Here is a 10,919-nt window from a genome sequence, read left to right as displayed (position 1 = left end):
TTACTCGCCGTTAAATAGCTAATTTCAGCCAGGGCGACCAAAAAAGTGAGACGAAAATAGCCGATGAATTTATAGGAAAAATAATATTGGGCTAGTCGGAAATGTAAAAAAAGATGATGAATTAATGCAATATTTTTATATGCAGTGCAACGACAATAAATAAGTGCATGGAGAGAGTGCTACTTTTAAAAACGTAAAAACAAACTATTGTTGCCTATATATAAAAGTGCACGTGATCTAAACCCAGAAATTGTTTGAAAAACATGCTATTAAACATGTTGGAGCATGTCCCGCCAAATCTGATATTTTAATCCCTGGGTCATGTCAGTCAGTAGCAGTTTCAGACATTCAGTCGCGGTTTATATATGCTTAATTAATTTAACTTTGCATGTTTAGACGTAGTCTGCTTTTCATTTACTTCCAGATGGATTCCGTCCAATAAACAGTGCCTTCTAAATATTACATCCGACGAAAATTCTTCTTAAAATACACGTTCAACAGGTATCTTGGATTATCCAACGCTGCTTGCACTGGTTATCAATGCACGGTCTACATATGCAAGGAAATTAAAAAATGAACGTATAAGAGCTCATTAAATAGCTTTCAAAACCTTGAATCGTACTAGCTGCATGCATGGGAATATTTTTCGAGACGAATTTTCGAGTGGTAGAAAATTGTCTTGATTTTGTCTGTCAGTTGCATTTCCTGAGACAAAATATTTAATTTTTTTTCAATTGGTCAAATAAGGTAATTTTTTTACGAAAGCATGGAAATATTTTTTCGTTAGCGATGTCTCTTTTAGGACAAGTTTATACTTACTGCGGATATCTTTCTTGTCCATAGCAAGATTAATTCGTCGTCTTTCGTCACGGATTTTCTTTTCCTTTGAGAAAGCTTCATGGAACTATATCACAAATATATACTGAGGTTACTTGAAAGTTGTACATAGCCGACGATACACACTAAAGCCGTGTTTACACGAAGGGGCTGACATTTACCTGACATTTACCCGTACCTGAGAAGTACCTAACCAAGTTTTACAGGATGTGTTTACACCAGTTACCTAACGGGACTTATATACATACACGCAACATAAAGTACTTTGAGAAGAGTATTAAAATATGCTTGCAGTTCTTTGTTTGTTTATTTCGTACAAACTACAAAGCCTCGTAAAAGAATACGACGTAGTGATTACTGGGATCACTGGCAAACAACGATTTCATGCAAAATTAAAAAAATATATGATATAACTTATCCGCAAGTTCCGAAATTCGGAATGTAGCTAATTATCAACTCTGAATTTCCCCCTAATTTTTTCAAAATCGCGCTAAAATTTCAAGACCGCTAAATGCTGACATCAAAGACTCGAATTTACGTTTGTTGTCATGGAAATTAGCTTCGATCACACTTGGGTTAATGAAAATGTGTTTACACCGCAAGACTGACCCGAGGCTTACCTAGGACTTATTTAATGCCATGTTTTCAGGCCACCTCTAATGCTTGGCCTGAAATCATGGTCTTAGGTCGGTCCTAGGTGTGTCTTAAGTCAGTCCTAGTGCGTTTACACTACAGGACTAACTGCTTAAGTTAGGTCTTAGGTCAGGTATAGGTCTCTAGTGTAAACACTGCTTAAGTCTTACTCTAGTCATTCACAACTCCCTTGCGCCCCACCGAACGCAATCTAGCAGTTTAATCACAAGTCGAACAATTACACGACACACGACTTAAAATTGGAACAACATTTAAGTTTTACTTTCAGTTACGTTGTCGTACAATCATCATGCGCAGGGGCGTATGGAGCGGGGATGGGGGAGGTGATACCCCACGTTTCTTTGCAAAATGGTCGGTTATAAAATGCGGAGTTGATGGTGGTCGGTTTTTAAACAATGGCAATCGGTAATTTTTGAATTTATGGCATCAAGTACGCCGCCACAAAAGTGCGAACAAACAGCATAGCGTTGAGCAATGAGCAAAATGTGAAAGATGGAAATATGGCCCTTGGAGGAAATAAGAGTGAAAGAACCAGCTGGTCGATAGGCGTATAATTGCAAACCGGTAAATGTACGGCCATATGCTTGCGATTTAGCATCAAATGTCGTATAACAACTGCCTAAAATAGACAAAACACTTCTCGACGTTTCGACCTGAGGGCCTTCGTATATATATATATATATATATATATATATATATATATATATATATATATATATATATATATATATATATATATATATATTAATATATATATATATGCGATGATTTTATATTCATTCTATGCATGTGTTTGATAGCAACCATTATGTCATGAAATGAAACTTATATAGCACAACACCGCAGAAATTGGTGTTTATGAAGTTTTAAGTATGAAAATCCGAATACTGGTTCACATTGTGCATTGCTGAGTCACTATCAAAGAGAAAACTATTGAATAACTTCAAAAAGTTCGGTTTTTCTTCCGAATACGCATTCTACAATTTTTTGACAGCTCATCATGCACATCTAACAGCTGTGAAGTGGCCATTTTTAGGCTTAAAGTATACACAGCAAAAAATCAATTTCTTAATTTAAGAAAAAAAAACTTATATTAAGATTTTTTTTCTTATTTTGAGAAAAAAAATCTTGGGAGAATGGTAAGAAATATTTTCTAATGAAATTTCTTAAGATATTTTTTCTTTAGAATTTTTTTCTTAAATCTAGAAAAATGTTCTTAAGAAATACTTGGGAAGAAATTTTTTCTTAAGATCTCCCAAGAAAATTTTTTTTGAGAAACTTTTTCTTAAAATTTTTTCTCACTTTGAGGAAAAAACAAGAAATTTTTTCTTGGATTTCTATGATTCTTTTTTCATCATGCATATCAATTTTCTTAAAATAAGTACGATCAACTGTGGATTTATTATTTATAAAATGCAAGCAATCATGCATTAACATTCTCTTCATAAACAAAGGACACCCAATGCTTTTCATATATAATTCTATATTCATAGAAACTCTGACATGATATTTTGTTATAAGTAAGAATGTAATGTAAATTTACTAAAATATTCATGAGTCATAATATAGAATACACAGCAGACATTAATACATGAGAATTATAGGCCCTACATGATTATTTAGAAATACAGAGAAATGATTATATATAATATTGCACCACGGCTTTGAAGGTTTTGTATTTGTCCAGTGTTTATATGACATGTTTTTAAATATCACTTATTGCAGTACAGATCAATTATTGCAAAAGGATTTTTGTGGTGCTTAAGATCAGATGAGACATCATCAGAAAAATTTGAGAGTAAATAATTTAAAAATTGGTGTGAAGTAAATCCTAAGTTCACACTTAACTTAAAATAAAACTTTGCAATCATGTTAGGAATTGAGTACATCAAACAAAAAATACTGGTAAATGATAATTTAACTACTCTGGGGAATTTTAAGCTATTCTTTAGCTATCGCTTGCAAGCAATACCTGCATCTTTAAGAAAACTACTTTAAGACCATTATCAAACACACCCATTCTACACTGCTTTTCTACCTCCCTATGATAGTTTAAATTCCAATTAATTCACCATGAAACTGCATGTAATTAGTTCAAACAATATATAGATAGAGGCCTTATCCAATGAAATCAAATGGTGTTAAATCCAAAAATTGTCCCTAACAAAATATGTATGATATAGGCAGACTCTGATGCACAATTTATACCCTTTGGAACAGTCGCAACTCTACTGTGGAGAAGCACTGTTACATTTAATAACCCCTCTGGATTTAGTATCAATCTGAAAATACAACTCAACTCTAATCCTACATTTCAAACAAAGACATTAGAAACACTGCCATATGCTGCTCCTTAGTTATATATATTTATATATATATATATATATATATATCACAACATTGGACTATTCTATGTTCCTCCTCTGAGGTATTCTAGGCCATAATTGCTGAGGAATTCTAAGGTATTGTTTAGCTATCCCTGCTATAGCCAATAACATGGAAAATCATAGCGCAAATCATTGAACGATGAAAAAAGACCTAAATACAATTCTTGATCTAAAATAGGGTGGAATAAAGGCTAACGAAGGCTAACAAATAAAGGCTTAAACGTTGTATATAATAACACACTCGATCAGCATGTTGGCATATGACATCATGAAACATCAACTCACCTTATGAAATACCACAAATTTGCGCCGATATAGTGTATATTTTCTCACATCCTAAACGTCCAAATCTTTATCGGTAATATATAAAGTTAATAACAAGATTCAAATGCCATATCCGGCATAAAAAACAATATTTCTTTAATATGCGTTAATAGCGTTATAGGTTGTTTCGTTAAGTATTCAAATTTCCCTCGTGGTCTACGCTCGAAAGGCATGATGGGATAAATGGAATAATCAGGCTCTGCGTCAGGCTGGACTATACAATTATCAGTATTAAACCTTTGAATGCTTTGAATTATCTCACGCTGGATTTCTGTAAATGAAAACAGTATTTTGCAAACATTATATTATGACTTTGTTCTATTTTAACAGTTCTTGACCGAATATGTCACGCCATCCTTGTAAAGTGCAAGTAAGAAAAGCTTCATTGTTGACTAGGAAGTCAACAATGACTTCCTAGTCATTGTTGACAAAGTCAACAAACTTCAACAATAAGGAACATTTGAAACACAAGTAATTTTGAAGTTTACTCTCAGCTGAAATTCTTCAAATTTAATGCGAAGAGCATTTTCTTAAGAATACATATTTCTTATAACAAGAAATTGATATCTCAATATTTTCTTAATAAGAAAACACTTTCTCATTTTAAGAAAAACATTTTCTTATGATAAGAAAGTGATATCTCTGATATTTTCTCGAGAAATAATTTTCTTATTTCAAGAAAATGTTTTCTCAAATTAAGAAGAAAAAAATCTTAAGAAAATATTTTCTCAAAATAAGAAAATTATTTCTTGAAACAAGTAAATATTTTCTTAAAACAAGAAAATTCAATTTCTTAAGAAATTCATACACAAGGTTATTAATTCAGATGATTCGTTTTTGCCGTGTGCACTGAAGCTTTAAATCTTTTGTGCAAGACATATTTTGTTGATAATCTATAAATGTTTTTCTCATCAAGTTTGAAGCCTAAGTATTGAGAATTGCGGCTAAGTATTTTTTAATTTTATCAATTTCCGCGGTGTCATATAGCACACCATGCCGGGCAGCCCTCGCCACTTATTTCTAAAAAAATTATTTTTCGATGTCGACTTATATTTATTTGTAATAATTTCTTATTCAAACAATTTGCTTGGAAAAAGAAATAGTATAAACATACCTTTTTATTTAGAAGCACAAAAAAAACAAATATCATCAGTCCTTGTATCGAGTTGAATATTGCGAATAAATACTTAAACGCAATTGTATCTCGGTTGAATACCAGCAAAGCAAACACCCACGTCAATCCAAGAACTGGTAGAAGAGTGCCTGAACCTATCAGACCCTTTCTTGTCCTTCTTAGCTTGTTGTCAGGGTCTGAAAGAGTTGTTCTTACTTCGCTGGTCGATAAAGCTTTTCGTAAGGCAAGAACAAAAACAAAAAGGTTGATCTAAAGCGAGAATTTTAGCGACAAATTAAAAATAGAAGTATTTAAAAACAAATGCCATATTGACTTCCTTTTGGGTCATGCCCCATTTATAGCTAAGGCGTTCAAGGCCGGCGCACATTAGAGCTATGTGCTTAGCAAAAAGTCATTCGTGGCAATTGGCGTAAGCCAGTTGCTCTCATGTGCGGGCGACTTTTCAGGCTACTTTGGTCATTCGTGCCACTTACGGCAAATATCTAGCATGTTTGATAATTTCTGCCTTGCGTGCTGAAATCTTTCCGTGTGCAGCAAACTGAAAGCTATCTGCTTATGGATCGTCTTAACAGAGCATTGCGCAATATACGAAAGTATACATGCAAGATAACGGACAGATTGGAAAAACAAAATTATGGATGGAAGTGAAGACGAAGAGGTTTTGTTATTTTTGTTGCTGTTGCGTCGGACTAGACTAGACTTCGGCTTTAAACACCGTTATCCAAGTGCTATTAATTATATTACCTGTTTGAGAAAGCTTACTAGTTATTTCTGCAATAGCGGATTCCCTTTTCTCTCTGTTTCTAAAATCTGTAGAATTCACATCGTATAAACACCTGTATTTTGGCCAAAGATCGACCAGTATGTCTTCTAATGTGGCCTTAGCCACCAATTCGTCTTGCTTTGTTTGCACCGCTAACTTCGATGTTTACTTTCGTATTACGCATGCTCTGTCAAGACAATCCATAAGCAGTCGACAATCGATATTTGCCGTAAGTGGCACGAATGACCAAACTCGCCCGAAAAGTCGCCCGCACACGAGAGCAACATGCTTACGCCAAATGCCACGAATGACTTTTTGCTAAGCACATAGCTCTAGTGCGCCGGCCTTCAGTGCTAAAGAAGGGACGCGGAGAAAGCGGTGGGGCCTTTTTAAACTATTCTATATTCTTTTTAAACTATTACCAAAAAATTCAAAGATTTAAATTTATGAAATAAAATTGGCGTTTTTGAAGACAGTTTTTAGGGACTCATCCAAAAACAACGTATTGAACTAAACTAGACAATATCTGAATTTGAGACACCTAAAACAAATCTGAGTTTGCCAAAATCTTATATATTACCAACAAATGATAAATTGGGAAGTTGAATTTCAGACATCTAAAACGGCTCTAATCTGCCAAGATCGTAATCAGATCAAGATCGTAAACAAATGATAAATTGGGAAGATGAATTTTAGACATCTGAAACGGCTCTAATCTGCCAAGATCGACATCAGAAGTGATCGACATCAGATTATCACATATTTCTAAATTTTTTAAATATATAGTGCATACATCTTACACCGTGATCTTACCAGAAGTATTATTCCTATAGTTGCAATAAAAGTCCAGAATAACACTCCACCAGCACGGCACCAACACCCTTGTTTTGATTTAAAGTCAATGCGATCATTCAACCCAACCAACAGCGCCACAATGAAAACTGGAAAACCTATGGACGATATTAACTAACAATCACATTTCTTTAAGCATATCTGAGCTTTAGCTATGCGTGCTGTGTTTACCGTTTCAGCCACAGGTATTAGAATGATAAGAAATAAAAATGTTTTAACTTTTAAATGCCTGTTTGCGTGTTTTGTTTCACAGAATTTCCTACCAAATACTTAATCCCCTTTATTGATAAGAATGGACAGTAGTTGTATTAATATCAAATGAATATGCTATGCTACTTACCCCAACCTATTGCATAAAATGTCTTCATATATCTTCCACCCAAGTTCAAACTACCGTAAACATGCGTTAGTTTAAGGTAGATAACAATTCCCTGGCATAGCATCCATCCAAATAGGGCTAGTACTGAGAGATACAGCAAAATAGAAACTGTTATACAAAATAACTAAAGGAAAGAAAGAAAAAAAGGTTGAGAATGAGTTAAATTTTAGTGGGTATGATAGAATTAATGCGATGCAAAGTGCTTATTGTAAACCTCATTTTTGCGTGCAGGTCCGGCAAGAACAGCAAGGATATCCGTCATTCCAATAGCGGCACATAGATTCATCAACACTTTAGAGGGAACTTTGCTGTCGGCTATTTTATGAAGTCTCTTCCACAGCACTGCGTGTGCCAATACAGTCAAAATTACACCAACAAGTGATAAGGAACAACCAATCGTGGATATAATTTCCAAGCTTTCCTGTTCAGCTTTACTTAACTATGGAAGAAAAAATGTACCAGAAATTTCAAGGTTAAGAAAATTTTGTTGAATATAGGAGTAAATTTATTGCTTAAAATCGTTACCAAATCTCTTTCCCAAGTGTCCATGGTGGCGAAGGCCGTGAGATGGTCACATTCGCATATCAAGTCGTTATCTAATGAATCAACTCTTTTACATCCATCCGATTTCCACAAGTTATCGTGTAATTCAGGTTTCCAATATACGCAACTCTTTGAGTCGTTCTAAGATAAAATATTCCATTGATGGGATTCATGGTTTATATCATCCTAGATTTACAATAATGACAACAATTCATTTTGTCCGAGATAAATGGTCAGATTTTTTGAACAAGCAAACAAAATTGTTTTAACCTTAATACAAATATACTGTTTACAACTACATATTCAGTGCATAATATTCGGGTTGACGCATTCAAAAAGAATGTTATTTAATTTTGACTTATTCACCGTTTAAGCTAAGCGGGCTTGACACAACCGGCCACAGAATATGATTAACTAACCACCCCCTGGTGGCACACTACCTTCATTACAAATACGTTTTCTTTCCAATGGATGCGAACCGGCTCTTTGAATGGAATCCTAGTTGCCTCAGGTCGAACACTTGCACTGATTATCCTGCTCTTAATTGCATAATTATTACCATCGTAAATATTCTTCGTCAAAAATGAATTTAGTGTCTTATACCATACGACAACAACCACAGCACCTGAATTCTTAGGAAGTGCATCTCGTGAGATATTGAAAGATGCATTTGGGAAATTGAAAAGTCGGTCCTGAGGTGGAAATTCTGAGGAATTCATGTAATTAACACGTAGTTGTACGTTGGAAAAATTTTGAAATATATGGGAGGTATTTTTGTTTTTTAGGATATTCCCGCTTTGAACGCCATATTTTTGCAAAGTTACCACCAGTTTGCGGGCCTCTTTACCGTCCTATAAAAGAGAATAAAGGTTTAAAATGCATGGTATCATAAGGATGTGGGATAGAATGTAGGATGATTATAGAAGTCTATAACCTCGTTACAATACAGTCAATTTATCGGCACGACACAGCTAAAATGGGTACCATGCCCGATTCATCCGTGGGCGGCCTAATAAAATTTGGCACGGGTACCGATTTCAACCGTGTCGTACCAAAAAATGAATGTAGTGTAAACGGGGCGTATGACTCTGCGATATATGTTCCTAGTAATATCACATGATTAAAATTTCCGAATGATATGAAAGAACGATACTATTTAAACACGAACAGTTGAAGAATGATGTGACAGGATACAAGGTGGGTATGGATTATGGACACAATTGAAAAAAACATTAGACAAAAAATAATTCGCAATTTAAAGGTAAAATTAGTTCTATATTAATTCCATACCGTCATATTTCTCCACGATTTTTCGTATCTAACATCCAGTATATTATTTGCAGGAACCATAATGTTGATACTGTCATCAGAAATATTAAAGTCGACGATTTTTTGAAGGATTTCAACTGTTTCAGTAAGAGTTTCTTGGTCTAACACTTCTTCTTGGTCTTCATAAGCTGTTATTTTTGATAATTCGTCGATAATAATTGGCGCGCAGCTTCTTTGGGTTGTGATATTCTTTTCAAATAGTCGATCCACCTGGAAATTAAAAAAAGACCATTGCGCACTCGTGAGCAAAATTTCTGCTTTAAATAGCAAAATTTTCGTTTACAAAATGCATTTTTAATGCTGCTAAAGAAATAACGACTAGTCAAGTTTATTTTTTTGTTTCGGAACAAAATAAGGAAATTTTAAATCTGGCGATTGAAGTTTTGTTTTATACATCATACATCTTAATAACAAATAGATAACATTGATTTGAACTGTTGTTTGTTAAGTTATATAGATATACGGTATGACGTCGTTTGTGATAAGATCAAAACAAAGTGGCCACGAGCCGCGTGGCGAAAAAGCTCCGAAATGAAACAGGCAAATAGTTTCTGCAGCACTTGGAAAATTGTAAAATCGAAGTGGAAATGATGCAGATATCACGCGTACATGATCTATATGATAGGCGAAATGCTATTAGCTAGCTTAAGACACGTGCTAAAATGTGATTGGCTGCCAAAATATAAACAAGCGGTGACTGATCAAATTCCTTAAGATTTTCTTTAAGGTCATATACCGTGCGTCTATCCTGTTAACCTGCGAATGAATTAGTGCTGCAGACTCTATTAAACAATCTCATCGTGTTGCTGGTTTAAATCATTAGGCACATAATATTATGGTTTTACAAAATAAAAGGCGATGCAAGACACGGAAAAATATAATCAATTCCATTTTAATATCTTTATCAAAAATTTTAATATCTTTTTCGAGTGGAACTGTGGTCATAGAATAGTTCGATGTGATTGAGATCACACAATGTGTTCGAGTGTGAGTGAGCTCTTTCATCGAGGGAATCGTACGGTGTAGAAAGATTAACTTGCCTCATCGTGAAGTTGTCTCAGTCTTTCATTCTTGCTTGTATTAAATGATTCTATCAATTCAGATAAACAGATTTAAAGGTAGCAAAATATTATTTCCTCAATCTTTTGCTGTCTTCCTCTAACAGTTAATATTCTATAATACTGGTTTCTGCTGAATGATGAAAGTCGTATAACGTTTGCAAATTGCAATTCAATTTTTAAGAGATGAAAATTATTGAAGAGTTATAAAAATGCAAATGCAAGATACATCCATGAAGTGTAAGAAACACAAGTTTCGTGGTTGTGAAATTTACATATTTGTAAATTAGAATTGCATTGCAAGTTCCAAGAAAAACTCCACCGTGTTACAGTGCCTTAAGGTGGCTCGATACAATTTTTCGAAATTTTTAGATGTACTTTTTAAACAGGGATATTAAGCACCTAAATATTTCACTATAAGGCTAAAAGTTAATATACTTTGCAGGAAACATATATAGCAGGGCAGGGCAGTAGTCCTGAGCAGGGCCGCCCAGGGAGAGGGGAGGTGGCATTTTGCCTTGGGCCCTGAGCTCCAGGGTTGCAAGGGCTTCCCAAAAGCTACAAGAATAAAATTCAAATATTATTGGAAGTGTATAGCCTTCCTTCTTTTTTATAGTTTAGGTAATGCGATATATACTAGAAATACATGCATGCAGCA

General features: G+C 34.4%; 1 protein-coding gene across 1 annotated transcript; it reads right to left on the bottom strand.

Annotated features, from left to right (window-relative positions):
• Positions 1-149: 149 nt before the first annotated feature.
• LOC114535580 (adhesion G protein-coupled receptor L1-like) lies at positions 150-9,606 on the bottom strand. Its single transcript, XM_028556864.1, has 10 exons — positions 9,598-9,606; positions 9,165-9,413; positions 8,315-8,725; positions 7,857-8,015; positions 7,546-7,770; positions 7,293-7,455; positions 6,914-7,050; positions 5,317-5,586; positions 820-904; positions 150-549 (listed from the first exon to the last, which is right to left on the bottom strand). Exons 1-10 carry the CDS (start codon positions 9,604-9,606, stop codon positions 512-514), a joined length of 1,746 nt encoding a protein of 581 aa, XP_028412665.1. The 3' UTR covers positions 150-511.
• Between the last annotated feature and the right edge of the window lie 1,313 nt (positions 9,607-10,919).

Source organism: Dendronephthya gigantea, unplaced genomic scaffold, assembly GCF_004324835.1.
Source record: "Dendronephthya gigantea isolate DGI-Jeju-01 unplaced genomic scaffold, DenGig_1.0 000121F, whole genome shotgun sequence".
Lineage (NCBI taxonomy): Eukaryota > Metazoa > Cnidaria > Anthozoa > Malacalcyonacea > Nephtheidae > Dendronephthya > Dendronephthya gigantea.
The sequence above is the reverse complement of the archived record's forward strand: the minus strand, read 5'-3'. Positions and strand labels throughout refer to the sequence as shown.